This window comes from Thamnophis elegans, chromosome 16, assembly GCF_009769535.1.
Source record: "Thamnophis elegans isolate rThaEle1 chromosome 16, rThaEle1.pri, whole genome shotgun sequence".
NCBI lineage: Eukaryota > Metazoa > Chordata > Lepidosauria > Squamata > Colubridae > Thamnophis > Thamnophis elegans.
In genome coordinates this window covers 15355022-15373407 of record NC_045556.1, presented here as the reverse complement: position 1 = coordinate 15373407, position 18386 = coordinate 15355022, and the positions used below count along the sequence as shown (strand labels likewise).

General features: G+C 41.3%; 1 protein-coding gene across 1 annotated transcript in view; it reads left to right on the top strand.

Annotated features, from left to right (window-relative positions):
• AGBL1 (ATP/GTP binding protein like 1) overlaps nucleotides 1-18386 on the top strand; it is a 391004-nt gene that overhangs the window by 206421 nt on the left and 166197 nt on the right. The window contains exon 21 of the mRNA XM_032233152.1: nucleotides 3668-3844. Within this exon, the coding sequence (XP_032089043.1) occupies nucleotides 3668-3844 (177 nt within the window). The remainder of the gene's footprint in view (nucleotides 1-3667; nucleotides 3845-18386) is intronic.

Below are 18386 nucleotides of genomic sequence, written 5' to 3'. Positions count from 1 at the left end.
TCCTTTCTGATCTGAAAAGGTCCTGGGTAAACATCCTCCCCTGATACCTTACCTTGAGTGAAAGCCTGCAAAAATTAAGACTGCTGACAAAAGAATTGTACGATGAAAAATGGGAAAGGCAGCTTTTTTTTAAAAAAAAAAAAACCCCACCTTATCACTCAATAAGTACAAAGACATCGTGCTCTGCTCATGAAAAGCTGCCCTTTGTTTTCAAAAGCAAATTCTCTGTTTCATAACACTGAATGGAAGACACAAGTGAAATAATGGGCACGATGCTGAAGATAACATTGAGACTCAGCTGGAGGATGCATTTTGGTTCTTGATGCTTTCCCAATAAACCTCTCTTTAGAGAGCAATCTAATACAAGGTTAAGCCCATTGATATGACATTGACTTGCCCCCAAGGAATTCCATCCCAAAGATTGGTTAATGTTGTTTATTTGTCTGACAATTTTTTATCTGCTTGTGATGAGGCTAATATAATTCGGACTTTTGTCAGTAACAAACACGTTAGTTTGAGGCAACATAGAAAAAGTGGGCATCAAGCATTGCTTCTGGACTGATTTTTCTGGACCGATTTTTCAAATCGGAAACTGGCAACAAAGTTGGCAGAAATGTCTTTGAAAACCCCTGGACTATCAGAAAGGTGATCCGAAACAGAGTTCATCCATCAAATGGATTATCTTCAATTATGGGAATCAGTGGTAGTTTTATTTACTTGGGTAAAAATAAGATATATATATTCTGTAAATGGATTTGGAGCAGAGGTGGGTTCCTACCAGTTTGGCCAAGTAGTCAGTAACTTGGCCTAACATGCCCCCGAACTGGTTCTATTTGTGGTGCCATCATGTTTTTTGCATCTGCGCATGCACAGAAGCAGCTTTTTAAGTATGGCGCATATGCACATAGCATGCATCAAGCGCACACATCCCTGAGCGAACTGGCAGTAGCAGCAGCCGGAACCCACCCCTGTTTGGAGTCGCCAGTCATTTTGTCACAGGGATCTCCCATCTTTATCATGATAAAAGCATGATTAGCAATCAGATTAACCAGAGTTGGAAGAAAATAAAGATGGGTTAAAAAGAAAAAAATACTTAAATAAATAAATTGGCAAATTGATTTTTTTTTTTTGGGGGGGGGGGGGGGTTGTGAACCAGTATTGAAGCAATTGCACAGGTTTTATATATATATATATATATATATATATATATATATATATATATATATATATATATATATATACATACATACATACATACATACATACATACATACATACATACATACATACATGCATACACACACACTTTAAAGTCACAACCCCTGGTATGCCCAAGTATGGGAGGATATAAATATAACATATATATATATATATATATATATATATATATATATATATATATATATATATATATATATATATATATATATATATATATATATATGTTATATTTATGCTGATAAATAAATAAAGGGAGACTAGTATAGATCTATTTCAAGCTATTTAGCTCTCATCAGCTAGCCATACCCATGTTTGGGAATCGAACCTGTGCTCCATTGCCTCCCAGGCAGGGAGTTAACCATTTGAGCTACAGAGAATGACTCCTTATCAGCCAGCCAGGGTGGGAGGTATATACTTAAAGTCACAACCCCTGGTATGCCCAAGTATGGGAGGAAGGTCACACTTCCACTCTCTGTCATTAGGCTCGTCACAAGAGACCATCCAGACAGAAACCCAATATTTTTTACTGTTGCCTTTTTGTTACATTTGTTATATTTATGCTGATAAATAAATAAAGGGAGACTAGTATAGATCTATTTCAAGCTATTTAGCTCTCATCAGCTAGCCATACCCATGTTTGGGAATCAAACCTGTGCTCCATTGCCTCCCAGGCAGGGAGTTAACCATTTGAGCTACAGAGAACAACTCCTTATCAGCCAGCCAGGGTGGGAGGTATATACTTAAAGTCACAACCCCTGGTATGCCCAAGTATACACACACACACACACACACACACACACACACACACACACACACACACATATATATATATATATATATATATATATATATATACACATATATATACACAAACATACACACGCATACACATGCATACTTACATACACATAGACATACATACATACATACATATACACATATACATACACATACATATACATATACATACATACAGACACAGTATGATGGATAAAACATTACTCTGCAGCCTGATATAATATCATCCAAATGTGGTATGAAATTCCATCAATCTATTATGCATAATGTATTGCCTTTTATTTGTTTTTAATTTGCTGCCCATTCAGATTTTGATGGTATTGATGAGCGCTATTTCATATTGTTTGTGTTATTAAAAAGACAAATTTGGTATCTGCCTGACATCTTTCTAATTAAACAAAAAACAAAACAAAACACTCCCAGCTTTTCATTCGGATATTCAAGAGATCTTTATCTCCTAGCTTTCCATTTTCTTATTTTATGTATATCATTCAATGTACAAGAGTGAATTCTTATAATTATCTGAATTGCTATATTATTGACAGCATAGTTTAAGTCTCTATCAATATACCAATGTTTTATTTCTCTCTCTAATCGTGTAATCTCAGATGTTCTATATTCAGTTGAATAGAAAGGTGGGAATATAAATAAACCAAATAAATAAATAAATAAATTCTTATTAATCAAGCAAGGACTAGGGTTAAAGGGATAAAGCTTCACATTAGACCACTCTATAACTCTATCCTGAAATAAGGTGCAAAATTGTTCTAACACAATTCACTCCTTAATGAGAGGTGGGCTTCTGGGGGTTTTCAGGGGAACCTTTAATTAAGATTCTGTGAAGTTCAAAGAACCCCAAATCCCGCTCCTACTTATTGTTGTTGTTAGTTGCAAAGTCATGACTGACCCATCGTGACCCTATGGACAATGTTCCTCCAGGCCTTCCTGTCCTCTATCATCCTCTGGAGTCCATTTAAGCTAACACCCACTGCTTTGGTGACTCCACCTCATTCTCTGTCATCCCATTGTTCTTTTGCCTTCAATCTTTCCGAGCATGAGGCTCTTCTCCAGTGAGTCCTTCCTTCTCATTAGGTGGCCAAAGCATTTGAGTTTCATCTTCAGGATCTGGCCTTCTAAAGAGCAGTCAGGGTTGATCTCCTCTAGGACTGACCGGTTGAATCTCCTTGCAGTCCAAGGGACTCACTTGCAGGAGTCTTCTCCAGCATCATAGTTCAAAGGCCTCCATTCTATAGCACTCAGCCTTTCGTATGGTCCAACCTTCACAGCCATAAATTGCAACTGGGAAAACCAGTTATTCCTAGTTCCATTTAAAATCAACCGAAGATGTTTTTTTAAGGAGGAAAAATAAGAAGCCATTGTCAAAGTAAGGAATAAAATAAAATCTAATAGCAATAGCGCCTACACTTTGTAGTGCTTTATAGTTCCCTCTAAGCAGTTTACAAAGTCAGCATATTTCTCCCAACAATCTTGTTCCTCATTTTACTGACCTCTGAAGGATGGAAAGCCGAGTCAACCTTGAGCTGATCAGAATTGAACTCCTGGCTGTGGGGCAGAATTGGCCTGCAATACTGCATTGTAACCACTGTGCCACATTTATGTAATGGTGCTATCCTTTGATATGTTGCAGACTCTGCCCAAGATCTTGGATAAAGTGGCTCCTGCTTTTCTCATGAGTAGCTGCAGCTTCATGCTGGAGAAGTCGCGTGACTCCACAGCCCGAGTGGTGGTTTGGCGGGAAATTGGAGTGCTGAGGAGCTACACCATGGAAAGCACCTATTCTGGATGTAGCCATGGACTCTATAAGGTAGGGTAGGCTTGATTTGAATAGCCTGGGGCTGCAGGGTCTTTCTAAAGACAAATCAGCAACACTTGAGTTCAGCACTGAGGAGAGCACCAATATTTGGTTGAAGGACCTGTTTCTTTAATTTCTGCGACATATAGCATTACCGTATTTTTCGGAATATAAGACACAATTTTTCCCTCCTAAAAGAGGGTAAAAATTTGGGTTTGTCTTATACACCAATTGTAGCCTTGCCCACCCATGGGCCCCAGCTTTGGCCTCTGCCTCCCAGCAATTTACCTCCTTGCAGCAAACAGGGAAAATGGGGCTTGTGGAGGCAACAATGGGCTATGGCAATCCCTTCAGTCTGAAACAGCTGATCATCGGAAGGCCCATGCTGAAACTGAAACTGAAATGGGCTGTTTGCTGTTTTCTGCAAGGATCCAAATTGTTTGGAGGCAGATTTTTTTTTTCTTGTGCTAAGCAGGCTAAACTGAAACAGGCTGTTTGCTGTTTGCTGCAAGGAGGTAAGTCAATAACTATAAATGCCTACAGAAGGTTCAGATTATTAGACTTATTTTTAAAAGACTGATTTATTATTGTTTTTGACAACTTAACAAATGAAGAAGCTTTTTAAAATAAATGTTTGATCTGAAGAGGCCCAGCGCTATTGTATCTTCTTTTAAATAGCAGAGAATAATGTATACTTCCAGAAAGCAACATCAATTTTAACAACATCTGTACAAGTATACTCTGAAATGTAACATCACAAATAGCCTATATTGTCTGTACTGTTTGCTGCAAGGTGGCAAATTGCTGGGAGGTAGAGGCAGATCCCCCCCCCTTGTTTTTCTCCCCCAAAACTAGGTGCATCTTATACTTTGGAGCATCTTATACTCCAAAAATATGGTATTCCAAAGCACTGTGGCTCACTTTCTACTCATTTCCATTGCTTCAGGTTGCATACACAAATGAATTTATTTATGCATTTGCTAATGTATTGGCGAGCCATCTTTTGGCTAAGAAGCTCATGAAACAACTTGCACAGATTATTTTGAATGTTAGCTCACTCAAAAAGCGAACATGAAAAAAAAAAAGAAACGAAACCAGGAGGCCAATGTGTCATATTCAATTAGCAACGACTGGAAAAGAATATCTGCTCTTTTAAGAGCTGAGCATAAAGGAGCCTGGAGCTGCTTGTAAAAATGGCAATAAGTTCATTGCATCGCACATCACCACCTCAGGAGGAGACCAAAGCATGGCAGAAGACTTGTCCCATTAATGCAGTATTTCTCAACTTCAACAGCTTTAAAGATGTGTGGAGTTCAACTCCCAATGTTCCCCAGCTAGCTTAAGGTTGTTAAATTCAGGAAAACGGCATTAATTATAGACTTCTGTTACATTGAACTAAAAACAAATTTCCAGCCTTTACAAGGGCGAACCTGAGTTCTTACAGACGTGCCCAGTTCGTTCCTCTGATTAAATTACCTGTGCTTCAGCTAAAAATTAGTAATCACTATTCCAATCAGAATAATAGGTTTTTGAGGTTACAGCTCCTCCATTGGGTTAGAAACTCTTGCGTCCATGTGTGATTTTTCTCTGTGGATTTCTCTTGCACTCGATTCCTCTTCCCAAATGTTTTCTATTTTCCCATCTGTGGTGATTCCTGTTTCCAGAACCCCAGAAACTTATTTAAAATTACATTAATGATTGATGATTACTCTCTATGCATTGAATACTCTGTTTCCCTGAAAATAAGCCCTCCCTGAAAATATTGCAACACAGCAGCAGCCATGAGGTGACCATGCTCTCCGCCTGCTGCAACTCAAAAATAAAAAGACATCCCCAAAAGGGGGTCAAAAGAAAATAAGACCCTGTCTTGTTTTTGGGAAAACACAGTAGTTTACCATGCCTAGCCCATTAATGTTTAATTTTGAGAATCTCTATCACTACAGGGCTCCTAGAGAGGTGTATATTTGATTTTTGGGGGCCACAGGTTTTTGAGAGATGCATGCATTCCTGGTTGTGTAATTGTGTCTTAGTGTGAGCAGGAGAAGGAAAGGCAACTTGTACAGTTGACAACAGTTGTAGTGCTGCATTGTTCTTGGAGCCGAGGTGGCGCAGTGGTTAGGGTGTTATCTGACTGTTATCTGCAGTTCAGCGGTTCAAATCTCACTGGCTTAAGGTTGACTCAGCCTTCCATCCTTCCAAGGTGAGTGAAATGAGGACCCAAACTGTGGGGGCAATATGCTGATTCTGTAAACCGCTTAGAGAGGGCTGAAAGTCCTATGAAGCAGCATATAAGTCTAACTGCTATTGCTATTGGGTGTGAAAGAAAATAAAATAAAACAAATGTTGTGGACTCATTGTCTTACTTTCTTTAATCAATTCAGCCCTCCATCTCCACACTAGTTGCTGAGGGGTTGTTTGGGTCACATTGGAAATCTTTAATCCCCTCCCCACACTTCTGTCTCCAAAAAGATTGGACAGCAATGTGTTTGAACAAGGATGAGTCTTCCATTCCTGTGCTACTTTTTCAGAATTTCAGCTTCTAAGAAGAAAATCTAAGCAGAGATGAAGTATGGGTGGGGCATCATAAGAAAAGTTTCTGAGCTCCTTGGAGGAAGGAAGTCTTTATTAATTCCTTCCTTCCTTTCCTCCCTTCCTCCTCCTCTTTCTTCTTTCTTTCCTCCTTCTCTCTTTTCCTTGCTTCTTCCCTCCATCCCTCCCTTCATCTTCCTCTCCTTCCTTCCCTCTCACTGAGAGACCATGAAAATACAGGCACTCTCTACAGTGGCTTCCTTCCTTCCTTCTCTCCTTCCCTCCCCTTTCTTTCTTTCTTTTTTCTTTCTTCTTTCTTTTTCTCTCCTTTTCTTGCTTCCTCCCTCCCTCCCTTCATCTTCCTTTCTTCCTTCCCTCTCACTGTGGCCGTTTTTGAAAACGCGAGTCTCCCTTTTTCGGCGGCTCGGGTAGCTGGACTCCGACACCAAAGCTGAGAGACCATGGAAGTCCAGGCACTCTCAACAGTGACCTACTTCCTTCCTTCCTTCCTTCCTTCCTTCCTTCCTTCCTTCCTTCCTTCCTTCCTTCCCCCCTCCCTCCCTCCCTTCCTGGCAGATGCAAGCAAACGGACAAATAATTATTTAGCTATCAAGTTTACGATTAGGATTAGGGACCTTGTTCCCATCTCCATAGAGTTGTCACTCCATGCATCAGTGAAGCAGAGCAAAAAAAGGACCAGAACAGCTGTTCTAAGTATGCAGAGGATTCCAGGAGAACTGTTTGGAATGGGAAACAGAGGAGTAATATGGAGATAACATTTGGGAGGCAAATAGATTTTTTCTCTGTGGCTGGAACAGTGCACAAAATATATCCCACTTCCAAGGAACAAACAAGCAGACACCTGGGGTACAGAAGAACAGGCGCTGCAAAAGAGATTCTCATTTATTACAGATAATATTGGAGATGGTGGAAGGAAAGGAAGAATTGAGCAGTCTGTTTTATGTTGGTCTCTCTTGTCCTCTTATGCAACTTCAGTAAAAACAGTCTATGAATAACTGTGACCTTTTTGCCCAACGTCCTGTCTAAACCAGAGATGTTTTAGCGCCTTAGGCAGGCTATTTAAGGGGACCTTTTCAAGCAAGTTAGCCAGCAAAAGCGGATATCACATTTTGCGTTATTTGAAAACTGGCTTGATGTCTTGTGTGAACGTAATAGTTGTGGGTTGTGAACGAATCATTATTTATGGGCTCAGGGTGGTATGACTGATGTTTTCAAATGAAAGGATGTCGGTGAATATGAAGTTGGCCCAGATCAACTTTTTCACTTTCCTTCTTCAGAAACAAAATAGAAACCTCATAGATATTCAACCTTCTGGATTTTGGCAGATGTAAGCCACCCAGTTTAAAATTCTGCTGAAGAGCTTCCCAAGGCCACCAAGCTTTGCTGAAGGCAGTAATCAAACAGACATTGTGAGATTGGACCACACAACTAGTTTAGGATAAAGCTTACAACCAAGGGTGGGCCTCAAAAATGTCAGCAATGGGTTCTCTGGTTGCTGAGTGGGCATGGCGATGGTGGGTGTGGCCATGGTGGCCATGGCCTAGTTGGCCTCCTGCACCACAGTGAGGGGAGTATTTTCACCTTCCCCAGGCTTCAGAGGCTTTCCTCAAGCCTCTGGGAGGGCAAAAATGTTTTCCCCCAGGCTCCAGAGGCCCTCTGGGGGCCAGAAACGGGCTCATTTCTCAGGTTCCAGAACTTCTGGGAGGCCTGTTTTCCCCCCTCCCCAAGCTTCCAAATTGTGTCCTACATGTACCTCGCATTCAAAATGGGCCATGTGGAACTCCTGGGAGGGGAGGGGCATGGTGGAAGGGGTGGGGCAGGGTGGGAGGAGTGGGGTGGGCAGGGCCAACCAGGGGTGGGATTTGGAGGTTCTCTGAACTGGCCATAACGTTAGCAATGGGTTCTCCTGAACCCGGGCGAACCCATAGCAGCCCACCCCTGCTTAGAACATTATTATTAGATGCTCCTTCCCAATTCTAAAGTTTTATTCAAAGATTCATAAGGCCAATGGAATTATAAGAAGGTGCATGTACTAAATCAGATTACTGACCCCTATAGTTGAGCATTATCAATATTGGTTGACTAACAACTCTTTAGATGGTCATACATGATTATTCTCAAGTCCTTGGAAATTTTGTAGGTGCTTTACTACTAAGCTATGGTCTCTATAAATCCAATGCTTTCATTCCAGCTAACTAGAAAAAAAAAATTGAACTGATAATAGCAGATTATAGTGTAAGCACAGCCTGCTGTCAGCTTCAGTTCCATTTCTGGGTTAGAAGCATGAATAGAAGTCTTCTTGCAGTCAGCTTCTAGTCTGGTGAATCATCTTCTCGGATGAATATATTTTACAAGTTTAAGATAAGGATAAATTGGGTTGAATAAGAATCTACTATAACATTTCAAGCTCCTTAAAGCATGTGTGGGATTAAAAAGGAATAATTTGACTTAATACATGGTGAACACTTGACCTTACATGTGGGTCACAATAATTACAGTGATTACTATAATTATTGCAATTACATGGTTGAATTATTGGAAACTTGCTGGGTCAATGCATATGCATGTTACTCATTGGATTTTAATAAATCTTCAGTAAATTTTGGAGCATAGGTTGAAATCAGCCCTTATTTTTTTTGCTAGTTCGCATTCCACATCGTAGTATAATGTCATTGTTTGATTGCGCCTTAATATGTTGTGCGAACTCAGCCTTTGTGCATAGCAAATCAAGATGTAATGCCTAGAATGCATAAACAGATTTGGTTTATTCAATAAACTCTGGTGGAACAAGCTCTATCCCTTATATAATGTGTTATGATGCTGACTTGAAGGTAGTGTGTTTTTCCATCTTCTATCCAGATTGAAGGGATGTGGTGGCTCAGTGGCTAAGACGCTGAGCTTGTCTATCAGGAAGGTCGGCAGTTTGGCGGGTTGAATTCCTAGCACTGCGTAATGGAGTTTAAAGCATGTAAAAATGCAAGTAGAAAAATAAGAACCAGCTTTGGTGGGAAGGTAAGAGCCTTCCATGCACCTTCAGCGTTTAGTCATGCCAGCCACATGACCATGGAGATGTCTTCGGACAGTGCTGGCTCTTCGGCTTTGACATGGAGGTGAGCATTGCCCCCTAGAGCTGGAAACGACTAGCACGTATGTGTGAGGGGATCCATCTAGACGGTAACAACTTATTCAGTGCATAGGTGTCATAAGTGGAGAATAAGATGTGGACCTCCCATTTTTTAAGGGTGTCCCATGAACTGAGATGGTTGACACAATACATTTCTGTAATAAGTGGATATGTATTTCATCTTTGTATTCTTTGACTTTTTCAATGATCTAGCATGTATCAGCAGTAATGTATCTCATTTTTAAGCCTTTTCTAAACTAGATTATTGTATACAATATTTAGCACATTCTGTCAAATTATCTTTCTTTAGTATTGGTATATAGCCTGATTTTATTTCTATTATTTGACCACTGCATTGTTCTCCAGAGTTCTAGGCAAAATTTGGTTAGAGTCTGGGCCTTTATCTTGTCCATCCATGTGGTTTTCTCAGTAAAAGGCAGAGGTGATGCTTTGTGGCTTTGTGGCACAGTGGTTAGAATGCAATATTACATAGCAATAGCAGTTAGACTTATATACCGCTTCATAGGGCTTTCAGCCCTCTCTAAGCGGTTTACAGAGTCAGCATATTGCCCCCACAGTTTGGGTCCTCATTTTACCCACCTCGGAAGGATGGAAGGCTGAGTCAATCCTGAGATGGTGAGATATGAACAGCCGAACTGCAGAACTGCAGTCAGCTGAAGTAGCCTGCAGTGCTGCATTTAATCACTGCGCCACCTCGGCTCTACAAACTAACTTGAATTTGATCCTGACCGCCTTAAGGTTGACTCAGCTTTCCATTCTTTTGAGGTCAGTAAAATGGGGACCCAGATGGTTGGGAGCAATATGCTGACTGTGTAAACCACTTAGAGAGTGCTGTAAAGCACTGTGGAGTGGTATATAAGTCTAAGTGTTATTGCTGTCTTTTATGAAATCACTAAAGTGGTCATTTGCCTCCAGCATCTTCCTATTCCATTGTTGCCTGTTATGGATGGTTGCTTGCTTTAGCTGGGGCAGCTGGCATGACCTTCATGCCTTTGTCCCTGCTGGGAGTATATATTTTTAATGTGCACTCTTTGTGTTCTTCGCGTCTTCCTCCCAGGAATAAAACCTCTCCCTCTCTGCCATAGCAAGATTATGGGAGAGGGAGTGCTCAGTATGGAGTAAATTGTAAATAAGATATATCGTAGGGGTATGTATGAACTGTGAGAAAAACATTTTTTTTTAAAAAAAAATATGTCTTTATATGTATTGTATGGTCTGTAAAGAACAAATGAGCTATGCAATCCTGTAAAAATTTCCTCTCCAAGCATATTGCAAATGATTTTTGCACATTTGGAAGCTCAGTCCCAGCTGGATCAGGAGATAATAATAGTAGGGTCATCTTTTCATTTTTTTAAAAAAATAATCCTTATTCCTTTTTCTTCAACATTATCGTTTAGTCAAAAAATGGAGGAAGCTTAAAATAGGCCCAGGGGTGTATTTCCCTCTGTTCTGCTTTAGGAACATAAAAATGTTTGCAGTATTTCTGATTCAGGCAGCTTTCAAACAGCCTCAGTCATTGCACTCCAAAATACTAAGTCACTGATTTGATTGTCTCATCCTAAAAGGAAATATAAGTTCTTAGATCCTGATATTTATATTGGTGCTCCAGATGTGAAAGCTATAGGTGACATTTTAATGCCTTGCAACTTCCTCACAAAATATCCATCAAATGATCGAAATGTTTGTAGAAGTGTGGCTGAAGTATGAACTATAGCAAGTAACTGGACAAAAGCCCAACTTTATTTTATTTATTCATTAATTTTTAATGCCCCCATCTCCCTACAAGATGACTCCTTTACCTCTTCAGTTGTCTTTCTCCAAATGTTTATTTTTTCGCCATAGCCTCCTCCTCCTCCCTGCTTTGTATCCCATCATCTCTAACCTCCATCCTTACCTCCATGTAACAGGTAAATTATTTTCTTGGAAGCAAGAACCTCGGTGGCCCAGTGGTTAGAGTGCAGTACTGCAGGCTAATTCTGCTGACTGTCGGCTGCCTGCTGCCTGCAATTTGGCAGTTCAAATCTCACTAGGATCAAGGCTGACTCATCCTTCCATCCTTCCGAGGTGGGTAAAATGAGGACCCAGATTGTTGGGGGCAAGAGGCTGACTCTGTAAACCGCTTAGAGAGGGCTGTAAAGTACTGTAAAGTGGTATATAAGTCTAAGTGCTATTGCTATTATGCTGGCATTTGTTCATCTCTCTAATGCTGGTATCTATAGTTAATGGTATATATGTCAAGCGCCTGGAAAATCAGAAGATTCAGACAGTTCAAATGAGTATAAAGATTTATTGCAAGATTAAGTTATCTACAAGAATCTGGTCAAGTGATTGTTAATGGAAATGCATGAGAGTTAAGAATAGAAAGGAATTCAAGGTGGGTTTGACTTATGTAGATCATATGCAGGCATGAAGGGACTTGTGACTTATGACTTATGTGTGGATATCTAATCCTGCAATTTGGTAGTAGATGAAGTTGAGGCATGGAACACTAGCTATTGATGTCATGGCCTTCAACGTATTAAGACAACAACCGCAACTAAAGTATTATCTAGATCAGTGTTTCTCAACCTTGGCAACTTGAAGATGTCTGGACTTCAACTCCCAGAATTCCCCAGCCAGCATTTGCCTCCAGCATCTTCCTATTCCATTGCTGCCTGTTATGGATGGTTGCTTGCTTTAGCGCCAAGGTGGCGCAGTGGTTAAATGCAGCACTGCAGGCTACTGCTAGATCAGCAGTTCAGCGGTTCAAATCTCACCGGCTCAGGGTTGACTCAGCCTTCCATCCTTCCGAGGTGGGTAAAATGAGGACCCAGATTGTTGGGGGCAATATTCTGACTCTCTGTAAACCGCTTAGAGAGGGCTGAAAGCCCTATGAAGCGGTATATAAGTCTACTGCTATTGCTATATTCAAGTTACCAAGGTTGAGAAACACTGATCTAGATAAAGGAGATAAATGTTCTGATGGATCTAGTAGAGGCAACACCTCTTTCAAATGAAGTGTCTCTCACTTTCCACTCAATTTTCTCTCACCTGTACAGCAAATATTTCAAGAAGCAACCTGTCCTCCACACAAATAAATGAAACATACAAACAAAAGAAAAAGTAAACATTCTGGAGGGATTCTGAACTTGTCCATCAGTTTTAATATTTAAATCTAAATCTTAATATCTAAAAAGTCTACCTAGGAGCAATTCAGGGATGAGCAACTTTTTGGGTCCCATCAATTTCAGCCACCTCTTTCTGAGTATCCATCCTGGTTCCACCCTTCAATGCTTTTGTCTGTGTGTTTCCCCTCTAACAATCAGCCACTCAAGCATAACAAGAGCAATAGCACTTAGGTAGTGGTAAAGGTTCCCCACGCACATATGTGCTAGTCGTTCCCGACTCTAGGGGGTGGTGCTCATCTCCATTTCAAAGCCAAAGAGCCAGCACTGTCTGAAGATGTCTCCGTGGTCATGTGGCCGGTATGACTAAATGCCGAAGGCGCACAAAACACTGTGACCTTCCCACCAAAGGTGGTTCCTATTTTTCTACTTGCATTTTTACATGCCTTCGAACTGCTAGGTTGGCAGAAGCTGGGACAAGTCATGGGAGCTCACTCTGTTACATGGCACTTGGGATTCGAACCACCAAACTGCTAACCTTTCAGATCAATAAGCTCACCATCTTAGCCACTGAACCACCACGTCCCTCCACTTACTGTAGACTTATATACCGCTCCATAATGCTTTACGGCACTCTCTGAGTGATTTACAAATGTCAGCATATCTGGGTCCTCTTTTACTGACCTTGGAAGGATGGAAGGCTGAGTCAACCTTGAACTGGTCAGGATCAAACTCTTGGCAGCAGGCAGAATTATCTTGCAAATAACTACTGTACCATCACGGGGCCTCTTCCATGTTTACTTATTTGCTTTTGGACTTCCCCTTTCATGGATGTCTTTCTATCTTTTGAGTTTCAGCAAATCTCAAGGTTTTCCTGAGCTTTCTGAAAGTCCCTTTTTCTTCCGTTGATGATGTGATTTGCTTGTCTAAGGACCTGGAGTTCATGGTTAATTTGTATGGTTGGCAGCTTCTGACTGACTTCCGCATCAAGGGAGGAGGAACATATTAAGCAAAGAATATTGCCTTTAAATGCTGGCAATCCATCGTAGAAGAAAAGTATGCTTTATTAGATAATTGCTTGGCCTAATCTAATCTGGTTGTTCCTAAACTTTACATTTGCTGGAGATTTCAAAAACATGCCCCATTTTCTCTGTTGTTGAGCGACTTGGTAGGATGAAGATGGTATAGACTTTTTGCCCCCTCCCTGTCAAAATGCCAAGTAAATGCTTAAAATCCATTTCACTCCTCTAAATTACAGAGAAATCAACCAGCCAGAAACTATTGCTGTATTAGCTGAAATAAATCACTACAAGGGCAAGACTGACTGGGAATACTTCTGTCTATTTATTGATGTGGAGCTTGATCCAGGAAAAAAAAAATCAAAGTTCTCGGGAGACAGTATGTGGGGAACTTTGCACACTTCTTGCAGGAGATGGGGATGGCAATGAATTGTAAGTACTCGTCTTAGCGAAAAGGCCATCTCGGTTTCACGGGAAAAAAAGAAGAAAGAAAAGGAGATTTGCAAAACTGTTTTAAAGAGAAGAGAATGCCAATGCCAATAATCCTCACAAATGAAGAAGCTGAATCCTATCAACTATTTTTTTTCCACTGCACCTGATTATTTTTCTTCTCATTTTTCATTTTTTTTCTTGTTTATGGAAGATAATAATTCAGTAGATGGGAACAAACAGGAAAATCCATAGTCTGGATGGGTTGTGTTACTAATTGATTAGCATTCCAGGCTTGGATGAGCAATATCCATTTTGGATTGTTTCAATTCTTGAAACCTCTTTTGGTTGGAGCTTGGCCCAAAAATTTTAGAAAAAAAGATCTGAGGAAGATTGAATTGGTTACTAAATATGTACATAAGAATGTGTGCCATGGGATTGATCAGGGGAAGCACAAAAAATTAAAAGAAAACCTCTCACCCCTGGAGGTTTTTAAGAAGAGATTGGACAACCACTTGTCAGAAATGGTAGAGGGTCTCTCACTTGAGAACCTAGAAGACCTCCGAGGTCAGAACCCACAACTTAATTTTGTGGTTTTTGGGTCTTCCCAACCATCCAACCCACCAAGTGAGCAAGGGCCTTCTACCTTGTGCATCTCTCTCTACTACATCTAAAGCCTATCTTTGAGTCTCTTGTGTTAGAGGACACCACAGGCCCATGGTTGAGGCACAGCAGCCAAAGGTTCTAATTTGGGCTTGGCTTTAAGAAGGACCCACAATGCATGCTCCATGGCATGCAACCTTGCTGGTAGAACCGAGTTGGTGGTTGAATTCCTCTGGTCCAGAGTATGCTATCTTGAGAATGGTGTATCCAGGGGTAGGTTCGGGAGAACCCATAGCTAACATTATGGGTGGTTCAGAGAACCTCCAAATCCTACCTCTGGCTCGCCCCACCCCTCCTACCCCTCCTACCCCACCCCTCCCCATAACCTCTCCACGCGACCTGTTTTAGATGTGAGGCACTGAAAGTGCAGGGCCCATGTAGAGGCTCAGAGAGGGGGAAAGCAGGCCTCCCTGAAGGCCTCCAGAGCCTGGGGGAGGCAGTTTTTGCCCTCCCAGAGGCTTGAGGAAAGCCTCTGGACCTGGGGAAGCCGAAATTACCCCCCCCCCCACTGTCGTGGTACAGGAGGCTGACTAGGCCATGCCCACCATGGCTACGCCTACCCCGCAACCGGGCAGAGAACTCATTGCTGAAATTTTTGAAGCTTATCTCTTCTGCTCTTCCTATCCTACACATTAACAGTCCCTGATCTAGTAGGGAATAGGTTATAGTTTTAAAGGTTGTTCCCATGGGTGAGCTATTGAAAGTCAATGTGTCATTTTCTTGGGAGAAGGCAGAGAAAGCTTTTCCTAAGTTGTCCTACAAAGAAATAGCTTCTTTCATATATTGTTTTTTAACCTTAATCAGCAGAAGCGCTAAGTAAATTGACATATGCATACTGGGAAGAGTGAGTGCTGAAGAGTAAATAGACAGAGGACTGAAATTTAATCATAGCAATGTTCTTGTTTGACAGGGAAAATAGTGCACCATTATTTCTGCATTATTCCAGGGATGTGCTATTAGCCATCAAAACAAACAAACAAACAAAAAGTGTGACAGGTGAGCATTAGAGAAGCACCTTTAGGATGTCTTTCTAAGAGAGCTTACCCAGTATCTGCATTCTGTTACTTTGTTGGTGAGAAAGAGGTTAAAGCGTATTTGTACTTATAACTGCTCTGAAGAATACAGAACCCATTTCTTCAAACATTTTTTCTTTCTTTTCTATTTTTACTTAACTTTTTAACTTTTCTTGGACCCTTCCTTCCTTCCTTCCTTCCTTCCTTCCTTCCTTCCTTCCTTCCTTCCTTCCTTTCCTTCTTTCCTTCCTTCCTTCCTTCCTTCCTTCCTTCCTTCTTTTTGTCTTTCTACCGCCTTGTTTGGAGGTGATCTTGTACCTAGGTATTTTTTAAAGTAAAATTAGCAGAGTTGGAAGGGACCTTATAAGTCATCTAGTCCAAGCAGGAGACCCAACAGGAATTGTTTCAATTTATATTAAATAAATAAAGAAGTTCTCACACAGAGAGCTTCAGCAACAGGACATTTAGGAGCATGGATATCACAATAGTCGAGTAAATATATAAATAATCCAAACCTAGTCTATTAGGAATTAAGAACAAAAGCGATGCCGTTACAGGTAGTCAGTCCTCTACTTACAGTGTTTGGTGACCATTCAAAGTTACAATAGCACTGAAAAAACTGACGTATTACCATTTTTCACATTTACGACCTTTCCAGCCTTCCCATGGCCATGTGCTCAGAATTCAGATTGGCTTGGCAACTGACTCATATTTATGACCATTGCTGTGTCCCAAGATCACGCGATCCACTTTTGTGTCCTTCTGACAAGCAAAGTCCATGGGAAAAGCAGGTTCACTTAACAACTGTGTTGCTAACTTGTCAGCTGCAGCGATTCACTTAACAATGAAGGCAAGAAAGGTTGTAAAATGGGGCAAAGTTCAGTTTAGCACAGTGTTTCTCAACCTTGGGGACTTTAAGTCCTGTGGACCTCAACTCCCAGCATAGCTGGCTGGGGGATTCTGGGAGTTGAGGTCCACAGGACTTAAAGTCCCCAAGATTGAGAAACACTGGTTTAGCAACAACAATTTTAGGCTCAGTGGCGGTCGCAAGTTGAGGACTACCTGTACTTGGCATGAAACTGAAGTGAGGAAGGTGCTTGGAAGGATGATTATTGTAGAACTCTACAGGAGAATGACTGTGAAGCATCAAAGAAGAGAATGGAAGCAACTGCTACAAATGTTCCTTCCCATGGCCCCAATATCCCCCCCTTCAAAAAAAAAGGAAAAGGAAATTAATGAGAAGGTAGCTGTGAAAGTATTGAGAAATGGGAAGGCTGCGGGAGCAGACAATGTAACTGGGGAAGTGTTAAAATATGAATGTGGTTTACATATGCAGTCGCTCTGCAGCTTGTTTAATAGTGTGAAGACTACATCTGTGCTTGGTGATTGAAAGAATGTCGTTATGGTCCCCAAAGGGAGGTAGAAGAAAGGTAGCAAAAGTGAATGCAAAAACTACAGTGGATGATTTTGTTCAGGTTGGCTGGGAGAAGGAGGGGGGCGGGGAGGCTGGCAGAATGGAAAGAGTAGAAGAGGCAGCAATCAGCAACATTTGGGGAGTACAGTATGCTCCACTTCTGGGCATGGATCAGTGGTGGGATTCAAAATTTACTACTGGTTCTATGGCCATGGCTTGGTGGGCGTGGCTTGATGGGCTTGGCAGGGGAAGGATACTGCAAAATCCCCATTCCCTCCTGATCAGCTGGGACTCGGGAGACAGAGAATAGATGGGGGTGGGGCGAATCGGTGGTGGTATTTGCCGGTTCTATGAAGTACTCAAAATTTCTGCTACTAGTTCTCCAGAACTGGTCAGAACCTGCTGAATACCACCTCTGGCAAGGATGTTCGGATTAAGTTTTAACTCTTCAGTAGGAATAAAAAGTTGGTTGCACTGTTTTTGTTTTGTCTTGTTTTGTTAATTTAGAGAATGTATACAGTATTGTATAAGAGTGTCATGGAAAGATACCTGCTCAGCATTACAAGACAAGATAGAAAGACCTGTATTAGAGAACAAACAAGAGTATAGGATGTCATCAAGAGAGTAAAAGAATACAAATGGAAATGGACTGGTCACATAGCAATAGCACTTAGACTTATATAAGTATAAGTATAATCTTTATTGTCATTGTACTTAAATACAACGACATTGGTTTTAATCTCACTGGTGCATAGTGCTTTACAGTCCTCTCTAAGTGGTTTACAGAGTCATCCTGTTGCCCCCAACAATCTGGGTCCTCATTTTACTGTCTTCAGAAGAATGGAAGGCTGAGTCAACCTTGAGCCTGGTGAGATTCGATCTGCCAAACTGTTGGCAGCCGGTGATCAGCAGAAGTAGCTTGCAGTACTGCACTCTAACCACTGCGCCACTGTGGCAAGAAGAGCTGATGGCAGGTGGACCAAGGCAGTCATAGAATAGCAATAGCACTTAGCACTTAGACTTATATACCACTTTACAGCCCTCTCTAAGCCATTTACAGAGTCAGCATAAGGGAGACCCCAACAATTTGAGTCCTCATTTTACTGACCTCGGCAAGATGGAAGGCTGAGTCTACCTTGAGCCTGGTGAGATTCGAACTGCCAAATTGCAGGCAGCCGGCAATCAGCAGAAGCAGCCTGCAGTGCTGCATTCTAACC